At 38.7% G+C, this 24,622-nt stretch overlaps 1 protein-coding gene across 1 annotated transcript in view; it reads right to left on the bottom strand.

Moving 5' to 3' along the window:
• Positions 1 to 9,900: 9,900 nt before the first annotated feature.
• The window catches only part of OPN3 (opsin 3), a 15,411-nt gene continuing 689 nt past the window's right edge, over positions 9,901 to 24,622 (bottom strand). Inside the window, exons 2-4 of the mRNA XM_015620327.2 lie at positions 14,189 to 14,508; positions 13,006 to 13,257; positions 9,901 to 10,491 (exon numbers count right to left, since the gene is read on the bottom strand). Of these exons, the coding sequence (XP_015475813.1) occupies positions 10,222 to 10,491; positions 13,006 to 13,257; positions 14,189 to 14,508 (842 nt within the window). The 3' untranslated portion in view covers positions 9,901 to 10,221. The remainder of the gene's footprint in view (positions 10,492 to 13,005; positions 13,258 to 14,188; positions 14,509 to 24,622) is intronic.

The raw sequence follows: 24,622 nt of genomic DNA on the forward strand, positions 1-24,622 counted from the left end.
CTCCTGTTGAAGCCCATAATACTTCAGCAGCTGCTCACTTTGAAATGAAAAATCCCTACTGACTTGGGATGGCATAAACATGTTTAAAGACTTTTTATTTATTAGAAAGACTGAAAGACCTCTGTTTGTCTCATTCTTCTCAAGTAGTGCTAGCCAAAAATATTTCAATGCAATGCTTTTCAGTAAGAGAACACTATTCCAAGGAAATTACACCATTTAGTGGAATTGCGTTCATTAGTGCCAAATTCATAGGAGAAGCCAGCAACGATCATGATACACACACAGAGCACATTGCAGACAACAGCTTGCCTCAAACTGTGTAGCCACCTGATAGTTGTAAAAAACTGGGCCAGATGATGCATCTGGATAAATCATTATTACATGTAACAGCCTGGATGGTAGTTGATTAGCTGCCTGGGTGTCCAGGTGAAGTTCAAAGTATTCTGCTCAAGAAAGAAAGAAAAAGGAAGGCAAGAGGAGCCCTCAATAAAACTCACAGTGATACGACTGAGTCATTGTTTTAAAAAGCCAGGTGGGGGAAAATTCAAGCCCAGACATTCAGACACCTGTATTTGGACACAAATTTGAAATGCTCAGGTATATATGTATAAATATATAGATTTTCATTGAAGTCAGCAGAGATCTAATTCTCCATACTTTTGCACCCATAGAGGGGCCTACTGACACCTGAGATACTCTGGGATATTCAAGACATCCATGGGTATGATAAATTTGATATAGGACCTACAGAAGGCATGCACCATGGTAGAACAACAGCTTGAGGCCATACATTTTTTATGAACATTGTCATCAATAGCTTTAGTCAATACAGGCAGTGGAATTCTCAGAATCTGACATTTAATCAAACATATGTGCTGCTCCAAGATAAGCTGAACAGTTCTCTAGAGTCATGGTTGGTTGGTTGGTTGGTTGTTTTTTTAAGAATGAAATTGTAGTGACAAAGTGAGGCAATACTTCTGTTTAAAAATACTGCTACTTCACAAAAATACAGTGTAGATGGTTGATACCTGAGCCTCCCTGTAGGAACCGGGTGAGCTTTGCTGGTTCTTCCCACCAGCCTGCTTGGGCAACGAAGTAAAATCATCGTCTGTGCCACACAGGTTTGACAGAACACTGTAACTTCATTCAAATCAGGGCAGGCAGTTTCTATCTATCAGATCTGTCAGTAAAATATTGCTGTTATTTTCAGTAGTTCCAGACATGCCGTGGGAAGGAGCATCATTGTGAATTCACCTTGAAGTACCAAAGACAAGAGGTTTTGCTTGCGTGGTCATATTTTTCCCAGACCATTTAAAGTAGCATTGAGATGATTGACCTACAAAGACATTTATGGGCTAGGGAGAAAATAAAGCCAAAACCTAAATTAAGTACTAGCATGGAGTTTTACAGTAATGTGAAATCACTGTGGTTTCCATAGATGTATGGAAAAGGCTTCCATATTTATAAAGTAAATTGAAGTACAGTCCAAGAAGCATGTAGAAAAAAATCTTTACTCTGCCTTTATGAATTATTAATTTTAACTGGGCCAGAAAGTGACTCAGTGGAGAATGGGGAACCAGGAGAGCATGTGCTTCACTGGGTAGAAAGGGAATAGGAAGAACAGTTTGCAGTAATGATATTAATTCCTGGCCTCCCCATCCTACCAGTATTTCCTCCTCTCCAGCATATTTCTCAGGCCTTTAATGTATATTCGTCAGTGTAAGACAATATTAGCAATCCTTGTCCTTAATTTTGAGCAAGTTATATTTGGAAAGTATCACTGTGAAAGATATTATAAGTCAGTAAGTCTCATTAAGACCTGACCAAAATTTAGACACATTTAAAAATTCTGGTCTGAAAATACAAGCTGCTAAGGGAAAATGATCCTGTTTTAAAATTAAAGCATGTTTCTCTCTGCTTTAGAAGGGAGAAATACAATGAAGAGATAACTCTCCAGTATTATCTAAATAGGGGTGTATAAGAGCCAGTGGAACCACTTCAAAAAGGTCATAAAAACAACTTTAGGAGGACTGAGAAAGAGCAGGATTAGCCAGAAAACAAAGGAAAACTCTTCCTAGGCAACACAACCTTACAGTTTACTAGAGCAAATAATGTTTGTGAAAAGAATAGAAGTTCTCTTGGACATGCACTGGCTCCAAGAAAGACACTAATGTTGTAACACATAAAGTCTTGCAGGTCACAGATACATTTTTCCCATAGGTGCTAAATGGCTCCAAAATAAAGGGACAAGCATCACAAACATTAGGAAATGGACTGACATTGTTATTACTTTTTATGTTTTTCAGACTTGTACTGTTCTGAAATGGGTGGAGTTCCTAATTTGGTGGCACATTTACTGAGGAAGAAAGCAAAATAACTGCTTTAACTGAACATTGAAATCTCACTGTATGACATAGAATATTAACTTTCAAATAGTAAGGTGCTGTAGCATAAAACATCTCTTGAACCTCTATTTGGAATTAAAAATCTCTCGGCTCTATGTCTTCCAGTTCAGTCAACATATAATAAAAATGGAACAGCTTTAGCTTCCCAAGAGGAATTGTCTGACATAATTGTAATTCAGCATGTGTCTACTGCCAACATCTGAGGCAATGCCAGACATAGTCACCTTAGCAGACTGGCAAAGAACAACCAGGAGTGCAGCTTTCTGATTTGGGGGAAGTCCAGCAATGGTGCGGCACAGTATAATTACAGGTAGAAACAGCAACAAATTAAATTCTGATCAGTAAAGACTGTCCCTTTTCTGTACATGTTACATCAGACTGTCTCTGATGGTAATTCTTCTTTCCCATGAAAATAACCTTTCTTTTTTCCTCAGCAGAATTCTGGTCTCATCTGCACTGAGCAGTCTAAACCAAGATATGACGCTTGGACAGTTTGTACCCTTGTAAGACCTGCTGCATTTTATACAAATTAAGCATTGTCCTTGCTATTATGGAACAGGATGAACCTCTTTTCCTATGTTGTTTCCTTTGCAGAGAAAGCACTAAGCATGTAATTGTCACCTCTAGGAAGGATAAATGGTTTAAGCGATGAGTTTCTGCAAAATGTAGCAAAGCCTGGGGAAAATTAAATCCATAATCATTCATCCAAGCTCACTATAAAAAAAAAAAAAAAGAAAAAAAAGAAAAAAAAGAAAAGACCTAACAAGAACACACACGCACAAAAAAAATCAAATTCCTGCAATAAAAATACAACAGCCTTGTTTGGCTTGATAACCCAATGGCTCCCTCTGCAGGGTGACACATCTCATCTGGATATAAAATGGTCTTGCTAACTGATGTACAACTCAAGCTGTTTCCAATGGAAGCTGACATATTCTCAGGATCAGTGAATACCGTGGTCAAATAAAACTCTGTGTTATGTGTAGAATAAATATATGATACATCAGATTTAAAGTATGCGCTGTCTCACTTGAACATCATTCTCAAAAATTTTTGTATGCACCAGTTCAATTCCCTTTCCCACTGCTAAATCAATGATGTCCTCACAAACCTCCTTGAAATAAGGCAGAGGTCTCAAATATATTATGTTGCCCTCTTTACTTAGCAGAGTCCACACATCTGAGCCTTTCTCTTAGAAAAGGACACAGTTTTGATGAAAGAATATTAAAACTAGTTTAAAAAAATACCCAGAAAAAAATACTATGGTAGGGACATCTCTCAGAAAAACAACAGTGCTTTGTTAGTCTGAAAATTCTATTTTTAATAACAATAAATGTCTATATAAAGAAAGGAAGACAGGGTTATCAAACGTTCTGATATTTGACTTCTTCAGCATAATTTCTGTTTCTGTTCATTATCTTTCAGAGAAAAACATGATCATTTATGTGCCTCTTTGCAGTGTTTCAAGGACTGGTTATTAGGAGCTGATGTTCAAAAGCTCAGGCTTGGGACATACTGTTCCTTGGAAACATTCTGTCCACTTTAGGTAGCAACATGTCCTTTTCTAATCACTAATTCCTCATTCACCTTGGAAATTGGCAGTGTATGGTCTCCCAAATTTCTTTTGAAAGCTGAGTGTCTTACAATACCCTGATCTGTGTGTGTAAAATGTAGTTAGAGAAAACACAAAATAAATATGTTTATTATTCTACCACACCTTATTGCAGCAGTAGGTACCAATAAGCCATTTCAAAACAGTTGCCGAAGCAAATGCTTCCCACTGTCAGTACATTTCAAAGTAATTCTCTAGAAACCAGACATGCAATTAGCTTTAATAGAAATAGCTCCAGGCCAGGAGACAGACTGCCATATCCTAAGCTTTTAGTTAAAATTTTAAATACATCTAAAATTCATGAGCTGGACTATTTTTTGTAGCCATATATAAATATCTTACTTGAACTATTTATTTACTGAGCATCTCTAGATGCTGTTATATACTCTTAAACATCCTAAGTATTTACTAGTCATATGGCTACCATCATTTCCTCACTAGAAGAAAAAGCAGGCAATGTTCTAGTGGTTTTGAAAAGAAAATAATGTCTTCCCACACTTTCTTGCCTCCTGTCCTACTAGCCCCTTGTTTAGAAGCTTTCAGGCAACTGAGAAAGTGAAAACTATACAGAGTTCTGTGGATTGTAAAGTTTCATTGATTTCCAATGAGTTCAAATAAACACATCTTTTACAACTATCTCTGTAAAGCCAGAAGTCATGATTAATAGGAGCCATAATGTGACAGAGAGGTGTACATTAGTATTGGCTGATATATATGGGTGCTATACGAACACTAGCTACCCAAAAGATCTTTTAAGCTCAGTACTGAAAGGGTTCAGAAGTGGACAAAAAATCCTCCTCTGTATTTTACCTCTAGGAGGATAATTAGAAATGTTCAAGAGCTCCTAAGTATAAACCCTCCTTAGACCCAACCAGCAGATATTACTGAAAGGGCGCTAAAAAAAAAATGTGTATTTGGCACAAGGAAAAAAAAAACTGCTCAGTTGTGTAAGGGCCTCTTACTGAAGGCTTCAGCATGCCTCAGAAAAGAGTAATTGCAGAAGGAATTTGCACTGACACTGTTCTAGATATCTGTCATGGCCCATCCCATGTACTCAATACTCAGCTCACACCAACACAGAAAATCAAATGAAAGGCAAAGTGTATTTGGGGCATATTGTTGCAAGTCAATTAGATAAACCATGAAGACAGTGGGATATGTGAAGAGTATTTTCTCATTACTCTCAGATCACAGAATGACCAAGTTGGAAGAGACCTTCAAGATCACAGAGTCCAACCTATGCCCTAACACCTCAACTAAACCATGGCACTGAGTGCCATATCCAGTCTGTTTTTCAAACACATCCAGAGATGGTGACTCTACTACCTCCCTGGGCAGAACATTCCAGTACTTTCTGTAAAAAACCTTTTCCTAATATCCAACCTATAATTCCCTTGATGCAGCTTGAGGCTGTGTCCTCTCATTCTGTCTGTTGCTCCCTGGAGAAAGAGACCAACCCTCACCTGACCACAAACACCTTTCAGGGAGTTGTAGAGAGTGATAAGGTCACCTCTGAGTCTCCTTTTCTCCAGGCTAAACACCCCCAGCTCCCTCAGCCATTCCTCACAGGACTTGTGTTCCAAGCCCCTCACCAGCCTCGTTGCCTCCTCTGGACCCGCTCAAGTGTCTCAATGTCCTTCCCAAACTGAGGGGCAAGAACTGGACACCATTCCTGATCCAGGCCAGGGGCCACTGGCCTTCTTGGCCACCAGGACACACTGCTGGCTCATGTTCAGCTGCTGTCACCAGCACCCCCAGGTCCCTTTCTGCCTGGGCACTGTCCAGCCACACCGTCCCCAGCCTGTAACACTGCAGGGGGTTACTGTGGCCAAAATGCAGCACTCAACACTTGGACTTCATCTTATTAAACTTCATCTTGTTGGACTCTGCCCACTCATCCAACTGTTCCAGGTGTCTCTGCAGAGCCCTCCTCCCTTCCAACAGATCAACACACCCAGCTTAGTGTCATCTGCAAATTTACTAATGAAGGACTTAATACCCTCATCCATGTTGTTCATCACAGAAACAAATTCCCATTTCTGTTACACCTGAAAGCTCACCAATATAACAGAATTTCAATTAATACAGATAAAAAAGGAGGTGGCAGAAAGCCTATTAAATAAGGTTTGATAATTCTATGCTATATCCTGGCCTCAATCTCAATCATTTATCTATGGAGTGGTTAAAACCAGCATCGCTAATCAATACACATACACTTTATTCCCCCAAAGAACAGACTTCAGGCTCTTTTAAGAAGTAACAGATTGAATTTTACCTTCCCTTGGAGAAAGTTTCAGCAAGGCTAAAAATTTATTTAGAAGCACTTTAATATGGTGCTCCAGCACCATGCCTACACAATCTATATAATCAGCCTATCTGGCCAGATTCTCCAGAATATGCAAAGACATAAGGTCCTCCAATTATCACTATGACAGGCCAGATTTTCTATTAGTTACAGATATCTATTTCCTATAATTTTTCAAAGACAGAAGTATATGCAATATTAAAAAAAATACAATAGACAAGGAACAGTGAATCTTCCCCTATGCAGAGGAAACATCTGAAAACAATTTTTATAGAAGGCCAGGCTCTTCTTCAATCAGCAGGCACCGGGCTGAGCAAGCCACAAGAGGGAGTGCAAACACTGTTGGAAAATGCAAGGAAACGCCAGGAAAAAGGTCCAGGGCCAGGCAGCGCTTCATGCCAAGTCTGTTGCCAATAACGTGCCTTCTCATTTGTACTAAAAATCGATTTAATTTCCTCTTCAGATTTAATGTGTTACAATTTTTTCTTCAATACTAATCTGGTCAGGTGAGAGCAAGAAAAGAGCATTCTTTATGTTTGAGCTGGATAAAAGGAATGCTGAGCCAGGTCAGAGCTGCAGGCAAGGCAGCCTTGTTCATCAGGCAAGTGGAACTCAAAGGCTTCAGCACTTGCCTGCGGCATAGGAAAACGGAGATCAGCTGGGAGCTTCTCCCTCCTGCCTCTCATCCCGCTTTTGCTGCCACCGAGGCAGGGACATGGACATGTGCAAGCACCAGGCTTACTCCAAAGGGGCACCCACTGCCAGCCCTAAGCAGCAGCAGGAAGAGGCATTCCCATTCTCTGCGACAGTTCCAGCCTCACCCCACCCTTTTTTCCTTCATGAGAAACCACAACGCTCCTTAACTGTGGTGACATAGACTGACAAAAACTGAGATGTTTGCATGTATGTCAAATATCAGTTTGTGAAATCTTCCACCATCATAGCCAGATTTCTCTCATCTCTTACGTCCGGATATTAGACAGTCAAAATCTGTTCTTGACCTGAAGGTTGTTTATATAAGCCAAGGATAAATGTATTCTTAAAAGCTGCTCTTTCTGGGTGGTTTAGCACAGTATAGTGGTTGTGTAACCATTTCACTTAGCTGATGCAGTATTCTAGCAGGAAACAGCAGCAGGAGACCAATGTTATTGCAGAGCACGAGCAAAAAGGGTATGCTTGTGAATACTGATCTCCTGACTGATGTAATCACTGTGATAAAAAAATAGTCTTGATAGCATAAGGCCCAACTCTTCTGCATGAAGTTAGATACATTCAAAACAAACCTAGTTTCTTCTGGGAGCTGAAAAAGGAGGAAGGTCACACGGCTGTAGAGCAGATCTGTTGCCATCCTGCAGTTTCTTGCCTCCATGGGATACAGCATAGCAGCAGAAGCCCCTACACTGGTAAGTCAGTAGGCACTGCTACAGAATTCATGACTGCCTCAAAACACAGGGTGAGAGGGGATCCCTTCACCACCATGAAGGAGATGCTGAAATGCCTCCCAACAGTCTTGACACACCAGGTGCTGGGAGACAAGTTAACTGAGGCTTCTGCATTTGCCTTGCATTTGCAAGGCCTTGCAATGCATGGCTCTTGCATTTGCAATTTTGCTATTAAAAATCGTATTTTAGCTAAATCATTATATGTATTTTTCTATTAATGCACAAAATCAGTGAAACATCCTTAGGAGAAATTAATTGGCTCTGAGGCTATCATGGTACTTACCACACCTGTAATTTCCCGTTGCATGACAGTATCATGAATGTTCTTACAATAAATAGTTTATTTAAAATCTTCATTAATTATATACCCTGCTCATCCCTTCTTATACTTCTGTCCTTTCCACTTTCTCCTTCTCCTATTTCTTAGTCTGCAGTTCTTTTACTCAATGAACAACTAATTGTTCAAATCCTAATTCTAACCATCGTCGCATTGCCTGTAATAGGAGAGAAAGGTCCAGCATCCATCTTTCCATCTACACTGTAATAAATTTTCTGGTTGTGACAACATCAGAACAGACCAAGAATGGACTTTCAATTTTTTTAAAAATATAACAAAATTGTAAATAACCTGATGCTACTCAGACTGACAGTTACAACACTTAAATTCTGTAGCAGGGTGTGAATTTTGAAACAGTGCTGCAGTAAGTACAGAAAATAGTTATATTTAAAAGATGAGCAAATAGGACTGCAGCACACTAACTTCACAGAGCCATACTCACAAAGCCAATGACAGGCTATAAGAAAAAGTTACCACCAACAGTTCAAAAAAAAATTAGTTTTAGATTGCTAATTCAGCCTACAGCTCCAGGGACACTGACACTCAAAAAGGCCTTGCAAGGGCATCACAGCATCACATTGTTAGGTCTTGACTTTTTGATCTATTAATGAAAATTTATAATTTCATGAAAGGAAATTAAATCTCACAATTTCAATGAGTATCATTTCACAAAGTTTCAGTCATTCCATTCCATTATTTTCACTTCATTTCAGAATTATTTTTTTTTCAAGCTAACCTTTTAGCAAGCTTGGGGCTGCAGCTGAGGTGCCCATCCCCATTTATGGCCCACATCTGCAAGGTGGGAAGGCAGCAATGTTGTGCCCTTGCCACAATCCTCTTGGCATGCACTTTCCAGCCCCAGTGTCTCTGGAGCTCTAGGCTCTTTTCCTCTCTTAACCCCAGAGGCCTAATGCTATCTTGTCACTGGGGCTGAGGTTCTGATCACATGGGAAGTCCAGATTAGAAAGATGTAGGAGCAGCAAAGTTGGTGCCCTTCCAGGATCACCTTGGCGTATCTTTTCCAGCCCCAGTTTTCCTGGAGCTGTATGCTCTGCAGCTCTCTGAGCCCTAACCTCAACCATAATGGCAACTTTTCACTGCTGCTGTGATCTCCATCACTGTGGCTGGCTCAGATTCCAAAAGCGTAGAGTGAGTAATCTCAGTACCCTGCCATGATGAAATTTCTTCATTTCATGAAAGGAAATGAAATCTCGCCATTTCAGTGAGCATCACTTCTTAACATGTTGGTTCATTTCACTGTACTTCATTCCATTCCATTTCAAAAATCTAACTTCTCCTAAAAATTTTCATTTTTTCAATTTCATTTCATTTCCTTATATTTCCTTTCTTTGTCTTTTCACTTTACCTCATTTGCTAATTTCTTGTTTCATTCATTTCATGAAAGGGAATGAAATCTCTCTATTTCAATGAAAATCGTTTTATGAAGTTTCAGCTCATTTCACTGCACTTCAAACAGAGTACCTAAGATAAGAAATTTACCAAAACTTCTAGTATTTAGTTTTCATCTATTGTTACATGATTGTCAGTGTGGAAAATATGCTGTACATTAACTAATGAAGAATCACACACTGTTACTGTTAATTACTCAAATTTTACCTTCATAAATCTGAACAGTGGATAGTTTCTCTTTACGAACTCTTACTTGGTCTTTAGAAAGGTCAACTGAAACACTATTGTTTTCTCAGGTTCTAATACTGCCCTTCAAGCTGTATCCAGCGAGCTACAGTATCAGATCGGTCCTAGTTAGTGGGGGAAAAAATATTTCACTGAGAATAAAATTATATAAATGATCCATTTAATTATTCACTGAAGGCTCAATATACAGAAAACATTAAGATACCGAAAGTTCTCAATAGCAGTCATAAAATATGCTTTAAGAAAATTCAGAGTAATGACATCCATCAACAATTTTAGCAGAGATTTCCATACTGTGACCAAAAGTGAAATACTTGGAGAGCTTCAGATGCTGAATCCCTTCAGTATTTCACAGCTTAAGAATGTGGTTTTCTTTGGCAGTCCACAGACACTGCCACTGAAACCAGTCTCCAGCCTCAACAGTCTAGTGGTTGAAACCCATCTCATTCTCATGTCTCTTCAGCTCATCCCTGCAATGGCTTTACTTGGATGACATTAACTTTTGTCTCATTGTGTTTACCGCTGTCATCTATTTGCTCAGTGTCATCACTGGTGATAATAAAAATGACAGAGGAAGAGCTGAAAGTCACTTTCTTCTTTGGCCTGTCCCCTGCTTTCTGAGACATAACTATCGGTCGTATTGGTTTGTCACTCCCTGTTACTGGTGTCTCTTTCATTGTCCTCTGGAACCTCATCAGGCGAAAGCACAGGAGTTGCAAAAGGCAGCGTCGAAACTGCAAGAGAGAATAAACAGAATCATGTTCAGCTTCCTAAGCATTCACTACCACCTACAAGCAAGTGAAGGGCACAGTACAGTAAATGACTCAAAATAAGAGACTCCTGCATATCTTCTGAGTTAGTTTCAGTAACAAAACACGGTGCCTTTGTAGTGGGTACCTTTTTCCTCTACATCTGAATAGGACCACCAAGCCAACAGAGGGCACTGAAATGCAACTGAATACTTTACCAGCTACAAGATCTGCAAAAGACAAGAAGACCAGGTTCCAAAGTGTGCTATAGGTTTTGTTCCCATATTTAAAAACCACACATTAGATCCAGCAAGGAAAGAATATTCTCACAAACACTTCACAGGAGGCTACAGAGGGAAAGAACAAGGGGAGGAAAGGCATACAAAAGGATGTTTTCCTCATTTTAAATAACTCCAGGGTCTGGAATTTTTAAAAAGCATTTGGTATCACAGATCTAAAATGATATTTCAATGGTTAGTAACACAGAAGTCAAATGTTCCCATTGAATATGGATGGCACAGAAGTCTTTCAGCTGACTAGCAGCTACCTGTGACACAGGAAGTCTGTTCTACTGTGAGACTAAATAATGTGAGGTATTCAGTGAAAGCTCATGCCAGCACATAGAATGGAAATTTGAGTAGTAGCCCTGTATTAATTCTCTAATTATGGTCTCCCCTTCAACAAAACAGAGATCCTGGTATGAGGGTTAAAGGATGTGTTCATTCAGTAGTTCCATGTCTGCACACATTTAAAGCTCAAATATGATCCTTTGGGGAAGAAGTCTGGTTCTACAAGAAATAAGAGAGCAACTTCCCCTTTGTTTAATAACCTGTAACAAGACTTGCTTGTAACATATAAAGAAGACTTCAATCAACCAACTAAAATACCAAAAAACCCCAAAACAAAAGCAACAAAACCCCCAAATATAACAAACATCTGGGAGCAGGTGGGAAATAATGCACCTTTTCTCTGAAAAGGGGTAGGACATCTTTTTTTATCACCCTTCCATTTCGCTGTGTTAAGGATTACCCTGTATTATCCTTCACAGCCAGTGCCTCTGTTTTCCCAGATATCATGCAAGAAGCAATCTGACATGCCAAATTGGAACAAGAAATAATGTGGAAAATTAATCCTACTCTGACACAGGGAAGGCAATAGATCTGTCCTGTTGGGAAAGGAACCTAGCTAATTACAAGATCTCATAGAAGCATAATCTCAGAGAAAGAATGGTCATGTCAAAGCCTTGACAACTTCAGAGGTAATGGTCTGCCTTAGAGTAGCAAAGAAGTTAGAAAGTACAAGCATGTTAGAACCAGGTCAGATAAAGAAAAGCTGTTAAAGATAACTTGTTTTATGATTCCTTTTGAGGGTAAAATAATCCAGAAAATCATGCAAAAATATTATAATATTGGTCCTAATCTGGAATTAGAGTCAAGAGAAAATACTTCATAATGCCTCTCCAATAACCGTGTTCAGATCATTGATACTTATCCTGGCTGTGTCTTTATTGGCATTATACTTGGTACAAGTTTGATTTGTTGCTGGGTATCAGAACCCACAAAATGTTTTCAGGTAAGATACTCAGCTTGACAACTAGGTACAGAGTCAGTGCCAGTGTATTTAAAAAGTCACTCTGTTGAAGAAGTCTTTCTTCGGTGACTGTTGTTAGTTAGCTTCAGGGTAACTGACATTGTGCAGGCATGTAACTGTGGATCAGCCTGCTGTGAAATGAGTTGTGGGGGAAGAACTGCAAGATGCCACACTGGAGGCCTCCTGCTTTTACTCAAGAAAACATTTAAGCTCCCCCCTGCCCTTGGTCCTGACCTGAGCTGCACTCAGCCTTTGCTTGGCTGCTTTGTCCCTGCAGGCTGCTGGCCAGCCCAGGCCACTGCCTGGCAACTGCAAACCAGTATAGGAAATCACAGAAAATTCCATCACTATAATGGGTTTAAAGGTAAGGAAAACCAGCAATCATTCATGGTTTTTACCCTCTGTCAAAGGATTCTATTAAACACCAGATATCTTTATACGATCTTGGTTTCAGAAATTTACAATGTGTACGCTACACATCCAGTTTCAGTCCTTGTGTTGCTGTAACATAGAAGTCAGAGGCAAGTTTTTTTATTCCTAAAAAACAGACACTGATTATTCTAAACTTCCTCTGATGGAGTTCTACTGTGGTAAGGGAGTGAATCAGATGAGGTCTTCTAGCAGCAATCCATTTAATGGGTAAACTGTTAAAACTAGACATTTAAACTCTGACACTCTCATCCCATTCATGTGAGTTTAATGTTTGAGTTCACATATAAGCAAATTAAATTTCTAATCTGGTGGTATTTAAGCACCCTCAGGGATTTTATTTCTTCTAAACTGTTACCATTTATCCTAGCTGTTGAAATTTTTTAAAAAAAATTCAGGTTAAAGTAAATCAGACCTACACTCTACAACTGTGATACTGGCTACTAACAATTCAGACAAGAAAACCTTTAATGTACCTACCTTTCTACTCATGAAGATATAGATAACTGGATTATAAGCAGTGCTTGACTTGGCAAAGAAAGATGGGATGATAGCTACTGTTGGAGTTACAAGGTTGCTATAGCCGTATGTTATCAAGAGGGAGACCACTGCATAGGGCATCCAACAAATAAGAAACGTGGAGATCATCAAGAAACACATTTTAGCCACCTTCTTTTCATATCTGAGAAGTTTGATCACTTGAACTGTCTGGAAATCTTCTACACAGCGAAGCTGTAGAGAAAAAAAAAAAAGTAAAATAAAATAGCCTTATGTTTTACTTGAACATGAGTAGTTCTAAATTTATTTATAAGTAACTGACCCACTCTTTTAGTTTAAGGCACAGACACCATATCTCTTACCTTTTAAACCATATTTCTTCCAGCAGTTTACATCATGTTTCTCAGACTTTTATTCTCTACATTAAGTGTAAGAATACAAGCTGAGAGAAAATGGAATAGCCAATCTACTAGGAAACAACAAATCCAGAGATGTTACAAAGTATGCTGCAGTTATAAGTATGTTAGAAAAATAACTTGCCCTCAGCTTTTGCATAAGCAAGTTCAGTTTACATTAGTGGTCCTTTGTCTGACTAGTTAGACAGTCCTCTAATTTGTGAAAAAAACCTTTAGAGAAAAGAAAATTCATAAATTGATTTCTTTTTACTGCTTTATCACATAGTTTGTTGCCTTAAAATTATGAAATCTCTAAAGCAGAATACGAGGCAGCAGGTTTCCATGTTGCCTGAATCATCAAATAAGGAAAAGATAGGACATACACATGAATATACCACACAAATTGCCCATTGTGCCAATACTGTTGACCATAAATTTGAGTGGGTCCGGACTAACTATCCACAGAATATGAATCATTAACACAATCTCATATTATGGATCTGTATTGAATTTTCAGGTGAGGATCTTATGTGGGTTAGTATGCATAAGCAGTTCCTTACTTCCTCCCAGTAAAACCACACAAAAAAATAGACCTCGGTAGGCTGGTTCTCTCCCAATCCTACAACCTGACATAGATGAACATCAAATATTCAAAGGTTTAAAAGGGAAGTTAAATTGTAAATTTGGCTTGGATCCAACCTTAATACACACCTTCAACATTTTTCACTGATAACATTACATTAAGGGAAGTCTTACTTGCACAAACTTACCATTCTTACTGCATGCAGAATATGGCCATAGCAATAGGCCATGATCCCAACAGGTGCTACAAGACAACCGAGGAAAAAAAGGAGCACAAAGGAGGTATCATTGGGGTCTTTTGACTTCCAGTCCACTGAGCAACCCAATCCATGAATCTCCAGTGTGTATCTGTTCCAGCCCAAAAGAGGTGCTCCAGTCCAGGCCAGTGAGTACAGCCAGATGTACGTGATAGCCCGCCAAGACCAAGAGAAGTCAATCACTTTTGCATGGACCACCCGAATGTAGCGTTCATAGGCAAGAGCAGTGAGAGTCATAATTGAAACAATTCCTGTATGAAAAATAAAGAAAATCAATTTTATTATTCACAAATAGTCCACTGTAAACTAGACTGAACTCCTCCTGATAAATGTGTCCTTTGCTAGCAGGTTAACTCAAAGTGAACTAGCTCATAGTATGAATCAAACACCAATAAGTTTTTCTGGGCATTACTTACTAACCACTATGCCAAGCAGAATTATCAACTTGAAACTACTCAGAGTAGGATGCTGACATCTGATCCATGATGTACAATGGCTAACTGGGACAAGAGAAAAACAGACCAAGCCAATACTTCTTCCTAAACATTACTTCATTAAGTGAGGTATCATGGTTCAAGGTTTGGGGTTTTTCCTCCTGGCAGATATTGTAGGGTTTGTTGTTTTTATACATTCCTTTGGGGTTTGTGGTTTCCTTTGGCTGTTTGGGGTTTTTAAAAGAAAAAGCTATCATATAAAACTGATATAATCAGCAATTAAAAACATCTCTTAGAAATTTAGTGAATTGAGAGTTGAGATTGAGATTAAAGAAAGCCTTCAGCAACTGAAATCAGAGATGTGCACCTTTAATGTGAACAAAATGACTAGAATAATTCAAATTTATTTCAAGATATCCTGGAAGTCTTTGCATTCCAAGAAGAACCAGGAAGGCAAAGCATTACATTGCTGAAGGTGTCCTATCTGAAAGATATTTAGTTATTTTGAGTGTCCTTTTCTATCTTGCTGCTTTCATAAAAATATCAGTCCTTGTTTATTTATGCATTCTATTCCTTTACTGTCCATCTCAAACCCAGTACACAATAATTAACATGTTATAACAGAAATCACACATTATCTTCAGCTCTCACTATTATGCTATCCAGACACCTTTATAATTTCATGAAGGCAAGGCATTTCTGTCTTGATTAGAATATAAGGATTTCTATTTCAGTGATCTGTAACACTTGATCAAAAACCAAATTGCCCATCAGGCAACTGCCAGACACCTGAAATCTGTTATGAGTCAGTCATCAGTTCAGGCTCTTAAACAAGAAAAGGGTGTATTTCACAGCATTCTGTGAGATTATACAGATATCTGTGTCTAAATCTGTATAGACTTTATCTAATACAAAGTAGAAATATTTTTTCATGAATCTGCACAGCACTTAAGTTCCCCAAGTACATTCATATGTGCCATAACGTGCATGTATACAGCTCTAAGAAGGTTAACTGTGCAGATTTCGCTACCAAAGAGAGAACAACTACTTTATACTCAGCAAGAACCTGACCTCACTTTGAAAAAAGGATAAACATTTATTGAAGGTGAATTAACAATAGCACAGAAGGACCAGCAAACATGGATTTTAGCAAGACAACTAAGAGTAACAAAATCCAGAGCAACACATAGCTTCTCTGTAAAGGTATTCAACAGCAAAAGCAGCTTACTATTAACCAAGTATCTCACAGTAGGATATCCTTTAGGATTCTTAGAAAGTTACTTTATGCTGCAGTTATTAAAGGATTCCCTTTTTATAAGGGGTGAGCATAGAAAGTTTTCTTGCTTAAGAAAATTTCCTGCTCTAAAAGAAAATGTGCCATGCTCTTTCATAGATCTCTTTAAAATGAAACAACTTTTTTGATGCGCTTTTTTTCTAGTTATCTTTAAGCCTTCATCACAAAAATATATAGACATTGTTGGCCATGCAGTAACCCTTCACAATTAGTTTTGTGGGTTTTTTCCCTTGTAGAACTCACTGCTGTAGAATTTCACTTTCATAGTTTGAAATCAGACTAGCAATTGTGGGCCAGAAAGCTTCCAAAGACCTTGGTTAGGCTTTTTGGTGGCTTTTCTGTTGTTTTGGGGGTTTTTTTTAATGAAAATGAAAAGCAGTCTTTCACACCCTTTTTTGTGACCTAACATGCTGAAAATACATTGAACAATGTGGATCTAAGCAAAATATTAGCAGGCATTAGAAAATGACTACAGGATTTTATAGGTACTATTCTACACTTACACTGGCTCACATAAGTGCTTTATTCAATCAAAAGCAGTCTTCTTCCTGAACACAAGGTAAGGCAACAAGTTCCCCTTCAATTTCTCTTACCCAAAAACTAGGAATTACAAACATTTACCTGACAGTTATGATAGTCATCCACAAACGTATTTGTGGAGGAAAATTCACATCAACTAAAGGCTCAGTTTGCTTATATAGTGCACTGCAGCTTTTTCTGATCAGTGAAGAGAAAGAGCAGCTCCTCAGGATGATGAGTCAGAACACATAAATTAACCTTTTGCTCCTTACCACATTTCTCCATTGAATGGTATTCAATGACTAAATGTCCCTGTGTGGTCTTAATATTTCCCCATCCCTTTCACGAGTATTGAATTCTAGCCATGACAAAGCAATCAAGAGCACACATGCTTGGATGAAAGTACAGGTGTTCACAAGCAATAATTTACCGAGTCCTTGACATTCTCAAGGAAGTCATTTTATGCTCAATATCTCTAAAAATCAGTATGTGAATATAGGTATTTGAACAATGGTCTATCAAGCCCCTTTCAGTCTGAAAGCACTGCTCTTCAAAGACATACTTGAATTTTCCCCCCTGAATGTAAATAGGACCTTGGACAGCCTGTTGGACAGTATGCACAAAAATGCAAGTCTCTGTTGATATTCAAGGAATGTCTGGCAGCATGCAGACATGAGGCAGGAAATGCAGGTCACAGCGTAAGATATATATGATTTATGCATGTTTATGGATCTGTTTTCTATGTATCATTCAGTTTCTGTAGTCTAGCACAGAGGAAAGCACTGAATTTTACTTCCCTCGCAGCCCCCCACTCCTCTACAGGAGCTTTTCTGGAAATGATTGAATTTCATCCTGAGTGAGTTGCATATTTTAATATGATGAAATGTGTGCTGATTAAAAAACCAAATCTGTTACAGAAAGCCATTATGGTTATTGTTTAGGTATTAGCCCCCTCTCAGCAAAAATACGCATTTTAAACCAATTTCTACCTTTTATCTGAAATAATTTTTGTTATACTTCTTGAGGTACTGGAGATCTATTTATTTTGTTTCAAGGCTAAGACCCAAGATTCTGTGGGTTAATTTGCTCTACTAGCAATTCACTCTAACTCTTTCAGAAAGACTTTACTGCCCAGTGCTCACAGAGACTGCATGTCTGATATACAGATTTTCATCTCAGACAATAGCCCTATCTGTAAGTACTGATTATAAACACAAACACTCTTTGTGTTTAGGAACCACTTCTATGATTTAAGCCTGGGCAATTACCCTAACACAAATGGGGTCATTCCCATTGAAGCTGCAGATAAATGTGGCAAAACCAAAGTGTCTTCTTGTTTAAGCCACTAGTTGGCAATTTCTATGTTGCAACTCCTCCTCTTCTCCAGCAGCCAGCCACACAGAATCAGGGAGCAGTGCCAAGCAACTTCTTGTATATTGGATGTTTATGAAGAAAATTCTCATTTTTGCCATTTTGTATTGTTTTCCTACTGAAATACTCCATTTAGTGTAGATATGATTATGTACCATATGCGATAATTAATTATCTCTTCTCTATTCTGGGCTTTTCCAGGAGTCAGATCTGGATACATCATTAAATACTTCAATCTACATAGTGTAGGTCATCACAGAGAAGACTGCAAAACACAGCTAAGCTGTACAGTGTTATACCATGCAATGTGTATATTCTGACTTTATAAGCCTTAATTAGAAGAAAAATATTGCAGTGCCTTCAGAGCTGAAGTGTTTGTTTCAACAAGTGTGAACAATCACAACAGCTTCTGCCCTCTCCATGCAAGATACACCTTATCTTCCTATTGAAGCACAGCCTACAATTTGAGGTGACACCAGATATTCCTGAAAACTGAGCATAGCTGCTCTACAGAGCAACTGCAGCATAATGTAGCAAATAAGATCCATTTCTCAGACAGACCATGGCTTCTGTCAAATAGCATTTTCTACATCAATTAATCCTTGCCCCTACATTCAAGTGCTGAATGACTGCTTTGCATACCTAATCACAGAAGAAAGCAACGCTTCTGTAATCCCTCCTCACCTCTTTTCACATCTAAAAAGCTAGACAGCAGCAATTTAGTAGAAGCAACTTCCTGTCCATGACAAGAAAAGGTGTTATTGCACTCTCTAGTTTTGTACTACAAAATATATAACCAGTCTATTTGAATTCAGCAATTAGGCATTACAGTAAGTTTTAGGCACCAGCAATGTATCAAATCTAACTTTTCATGCAATTTTAACATCTGCATTCAAATCTAGGTAGGTAAAAAATCACTTCTCTTAGACATAACAGACTTTAAGCACATTTTATATGTAGATGTCCTATAAAACTACGGTGAAATAAATCACCTCTTCCAGATTCAATACTCAAAGTAATTAACTCACTCTGAAAAAAAAAAAAAAAAGAAAAAAAGCTAAAGCTGAAAGCATGCTGATTGAGCCTCCAGCTATTTGTAACACAAGATCCTAAAACTATCTGCTGAGTAATAATAGAAAATGCTTTTAGCGAGATTAAATCAGTGCATATAACATACATGGGTAATGCAAGAGGGTGGCACAGGACATCACTGTCACTGTGCAGGAAAGAGCCTTAGATGAACAGGCTGTAGCTAGTGGACCTGAAGCTAGGTCCACAAGACACTCTCAAGCAATTACTCCTTACTTCAGTATATGGTGGGTGTGGTGATATCAGCTTGCCTTGAAACAAACAAATGAAAGAACCTCAGCTGTACACACAGTAGCTTTTCACAGGAGTGCACAGTCTGTAAAACTCCTACATTTTTTCCCATCCTCTAGTTCACATTACTGGAGTGGAGTACACACCCAGATACCAAAATTGATTTGGTAGCTCATCAAGAGCTAGCTGCTGAATACCAACGGTAATTTGTCCAGAAGGGACATAATACATTTAATTAATTTGACATTAAAAGCTGGCAGTGGTTTTTTCACCCTTACAAAAACAGCTTGCAGTTAGGAAAGACAGAGGTCTCTAATCACACTTCAGTAACAGCAGCCTTTCAATCACAAACAAGGTTTAATGATATAAAGCCTACCCCAGAGTACAACCTGACCATGCAGTCATCTGTCAAGACACTGCCTCAGATAAACAGTTTTGGTCCATGTTCCTCAAGACCATTCCTGTTATCAAACAGTTCTTAAACTCCTTTCTTCCTTTACACAATTAAACTTAGAAGGTGTTAGAACACCAGTGCTGGCCAATGGTTTAGCTGCCATTGCTTTTAGCTGAAGGGATTTATGTTTGAGGGGTTATGTGTGTATGCTCCACATGATAAACTAGCTTACCCTCAAAAACCCTCAGGGCCTATCTCTATGTACAGAAGGCATTAAAGCAGACACCCGCTGCCTGAGGGTGAGAAGCACACAAATTTCTCTTGTGCACACCAAGTTCTGACAGTCACTGTCATTCAATAAAACCCCTTGAATATCTTTGAGAACCCAGCAGATACACACAAAGATCATGACACCCTGACCCTGTATTTCACAACTACCCTCTCACCTGAAGAAAGAAATTATCTGTGTCTGTTAACCAAGACTTTTGGGTATGTTTAGCTGTCAGGTTTCCTCTCTAGAAATCCTAACCAAAAAGCTATGCTGTCAGTAATAGATGAGCACACCTCCCACATGAGAGTTGTATTGTTAAATCAGATAAAGAGATTACACAGATCTCTACTACTTACGGCTTAGTTGACTACAGACAGGGAAAGAGAAGCTTTTTGCATAAAGAGAGGGTAGCAGATGCAGTAGGGCCAGCATAGAGCTGACTGCACACCTCATGGTATAAATACATCACTTAATTGATGTGCAGCTACCATATCACACCAGAAAACATTGCCTGTAACAACATAAATACCGGAACTCAGTGAAACAAAATTAAGTGGGGATTAGCATCTAAAACAGACAACTACGTCACAAAAGCTTAGACTAAGACTTGTCAGGTAATCATTTATGTCGTTTCCCCTACACTAAAATATGAGGTGCTAAGAATAGCTTTGTAGTAGAGGAAAAAAAAGCCCTTCTTGCGGCCTCTGCTATGAAGACACGTCCCTAAACTGTACCTTGACTTCAGACTCTTATGAGTAAAAGAAAATAGGGACTGTTATTTGTGTGATGAGGACAGATGTTCAGTAGTCAAAATGGTCAGTTTTGCACTGTAGCAAGGAGGTCTCTGCACCTTCTAAAGGCCCAATTAAAATCTTTCAAGTCACAGAAAACATAGGCAGTAGCACAAACATCAGGTTCTGAGCTGTGCAATGCAGCTCAAGAGGAGATGTTACTACATGGGCTTGTCTCACAATATCGTTATGATAAGGCAGAAGTAGACTTTTGTGAGGAACACAAAAACCAGACATTTATTCCTAGACAGACAACCTGTAGTTCTGCTGTGCCATCCTCTCAACTTAAAAGTTTCAGACTGTGAACATCTGCTGACAGTGTCTAAGTTCTTAACATGCCTCCAACTGGCTGGCAAAACGGAAAGCACTCTTGCACAGAAAATGCTCAGTTCTTCAACGTGAGATTATTAGAAGTGTAGAGAGTGCCCTCCTATCTGTGAGGGGGGAAAGAAGTTACCATTATTATGTAATGAAGGCTTCTGAAAATACAGATGCTGCCAGTTTATTTTAAGCGTAAATGCCACCTATGTATTTAATCATATTGAAATCCTTAAGAAGATCACAGAAATACCTTGATCTTGGCTTTCAGAACTGTATGAGGAAAAACCTTGTAAGAACACGTGAAAATTTAAAATAAAGCTGCTGAATCATGATTTTCAACGTGATTCCTGATTAACTACAGTAATTAGGGAGAATCTGATTTTTAAAATTTGTTGAGGATTAGCTCTAAATTTAAAGTAAAAATCCTATTTTTAAAAAAACAAACAAAAAAAACAAAAACAAAAAGCAGATTTAATCATTTGTCCCAAACTTGTTTACTATCAGGAAAACCTCTCATAAGTCAACACATGCAGAGAACAAACTACACCACATATTGGGCCTTAGGGGCTGTTCTTCCAATTAAAAAGTATGTATAAGGATGGAAAGTAAGACTGAACAGCCTTCAGACCTGAAAGGCTGGCACAGAAAGCTCAGGCAGAAATGTCCAAGGTCAAACCCAAGAATGAAATCACAAAGCTGTAAAGAGGTTGTGGTCACCTCATCTAAAATGAGCCAGACTGGGTCCAATCCTAGGATATATCCACACCTCTAAAGTAACTTCATGTGATCTGTTATAGTTTAATAGACTCCACATTCCTGGTATGAGAGCTACCACCACTTTATTCTAGAAACATCTTTATTATGTCATTGTGGCTTACTGAGCAATTGAACACTGCAAAGCTGTAAGTACTCTCCTTAGTTAATGAGAATTTCACCTTTCAAAGCTGTCAATTTTGTATATCTTCTGATCAATGAAAGTACTTTGTATTCCCAGAAGTTCCTGGGGAGAGTGTTATGCTTTCAGAAGCACTTTTAAGTAGCACACATGTAAGACTTCCCTTACATTACTTTCCCTACCATCACCTCAAGCTAACAGGTGACTTGGGCTGTTATATACAAGAGAAGTATATTTATAAATATAATACCTGGTTGCTCTGAATTAAATCTTTAAGCAGTGTCTTCACCACTACCAGGTGAAAAAAATAAACAAATAAACAAAAAAACCCACCAAAATAAAAACCAGGGGAAAAAAACACCAAAAAACCCCAAACAAAAGAGAAAAAAACCCAAACAAAAAAAAAAAAAAACCCAGACAAAATCCAACCAAAATACCTAACCCCAAACAACAACAAAACATTACTAAACAGGAACAAACAAACAGAAAACCTCCAAATTACTTTTTTTTTTCTCCATAAACACATTACAAAATGAAAATAGAAGGCAAGGTAGCAATAATACAGATGGCAAGCAGAGTGTATGATGCTACCTGTGGGGCATCATTTACATTTTTCTTCTCCTCAGCATTGACATGCCCTTACTTTCCTATGCAGGTGGAGAACCACTTATCTTCAAAAACAGGAAAGAACAATCCTTCTGTTTCTAGATGAGAATATGGAAACAATACTGTGGAGGTTAAAATTAGACATCACTTTATCAGATTAGCATTCAATTATGATTGCCAAGTTAAATATTTTATATTGCTTTACATATGCAGCTGACAAAAGTAAACTAAGGCATCACTCCTGAACATTAAATTGTGTATTTACTCTCCACTTCCATATGATCAACTACACATTAAAATGCACTTTTCTAATAAGAACAATAAAAAAATTCTTCCCAATGAAGCACATTATGGAAGAAGAATATAGCATGACCAGCCACAGGAAGATGTAATTTTACAAACCACAGATGCTAACCTGACTACTCTCTAGACAAGGCCCATGAATTTGCCTACGTTTCTTTGAAAAGAAAAATTCTTAAATAGAGGGATGCAGGAAAGCCTCAATACTAAATATATTTATAATAACAAATTATGTAGCACACCTCAAAATAAACAGAAATTAAAAGTCATGTGGTCAAGCAATTTCCTTGCCAATTTATATACCCCTTTGTTTCTATTTCTGCTATTTCAGAAGATGGTAAGAGATTATTATAGTCCGGTTTTTTACCGTTAATGTGTATCTTATTTTTTGAACTTATTTGGAAAATGCTTCCATCAAAAATAATAAGTGTAATATATATGAGATAAAGGTAGGGACAGAACTGTACTTTACATCCCCTGTGTAAGACTAACATTCAGTTTTCTGGCAGCATTTGTTTGGCAGACAAGTACTTGAGTTTCTCAAGAATTTGAGCTGGCTGAGTGATGGAGACAATCCTATGCCAGGGAGATTCTCTAGGACTTTCCCTGATACCAACAGCCATACAAACATTGAGAGCAGTGCACTGCAGAAATTGTCTGGTACCAAACACTGCACAAATGATTAACTACATCCTGCACCCACCATAACTTTCAAGACATAAAATTTTTGCTGCACTATGCAGCAGCAGTCAAATCATGGTGCATGAGCAACCATGCACCTTTGCACAGTAGCCCACAAAATGCAGACCACAGAGCCATGTGAAACAAAGGTTATGTATGCAGGAAAGCTACAAAGCTTATTGAAGACTTTAATGTGTCACCTTAGAGTCAATTTTCAGTGTATACATGTCCAGTGGGTGCACTATGATCCACCTCTAACTTATACATCTCTGCCAGAAAAAGTATCTAATATGAGCTTTAGATTTTGTTACTGCTAGCCATGTTAGCCAAATATTTACTTTCACAGTTCGAAACATGAATCTCTTCTTTTGCAGCATCCTTTAGAGGTGAAGAAAAAGCAATGTTCCTTTTAAGAGGCTGCATGTACTCAGCTGGACTGCAACCTATTCTTCTGCAGACTTCTGCAATGGCTATGTATTCATTTTGGGAAGGAAAGCAGTGAAGAGCTTACAGGTTTTGAAAATAGAAATGGCGTAAGTACTCCTTCTGCAGTGCTAAAATTTCACAGGAATCAGTGGTTTCCCAAAGCCCAACTGTGACACCGTTATGACTGAAAGATGATACCCAAATTTCATATATGGATAAGGAAATCCAAGGCACTTCCACACACTGAGTAGCTTTATTGTTTATAAGTCAAGACAAGTCACAGCCCTGAGAAGGCTGCTGGGGAGCAGCTTTCCACCTGTTCCACAGAGGTGGAATACTGCTGACCCTACACCCAGAGTCAGAAGTGCTTCTTATCCACAGAATGCAGCACTTCCTCCTATAAAATACAGTCGTTTTTGCTCATGAATTCTGCACGTCACTTGGTCAACTCGATACCTCTTCTAACAGCGCTGCCACCCTTTCCCCTAAATGTCCCATTACACCTTACACAGGCAAAGGTGGGAGGTCGAAAAACTGATTCTCGAATGATTTCTTTTTTTGATTCGGATCGTTTTCTCCAGTACTGTCGCTCTTTTTTTTACCAAAGAGTACCGGCTCCATCCCCCATACCAGGGCGGCGAGCGAACACCCCAGGCCGGACTGCCCCGCGGGAACGGCAGGGGTGCGGGGTTGGGCCGGTCGGGGAGCGGGGAAGGGCCGGTCGGGGAGCGGGGAAGGGCCG

This window comes from Parus major, chromosome 3 (genome assembly GCF_001522545.3).
Source record: "Parus major isolate Abel chromosome 3, Parus_major1.1, whole genome shotgun sequence".
In the NCBI taxonomy this organism is placed as follows: Eukaryota; Metazoa; Chordata; class Aves; order Passeriformes; family Paridae; genus Parus; species Parus major.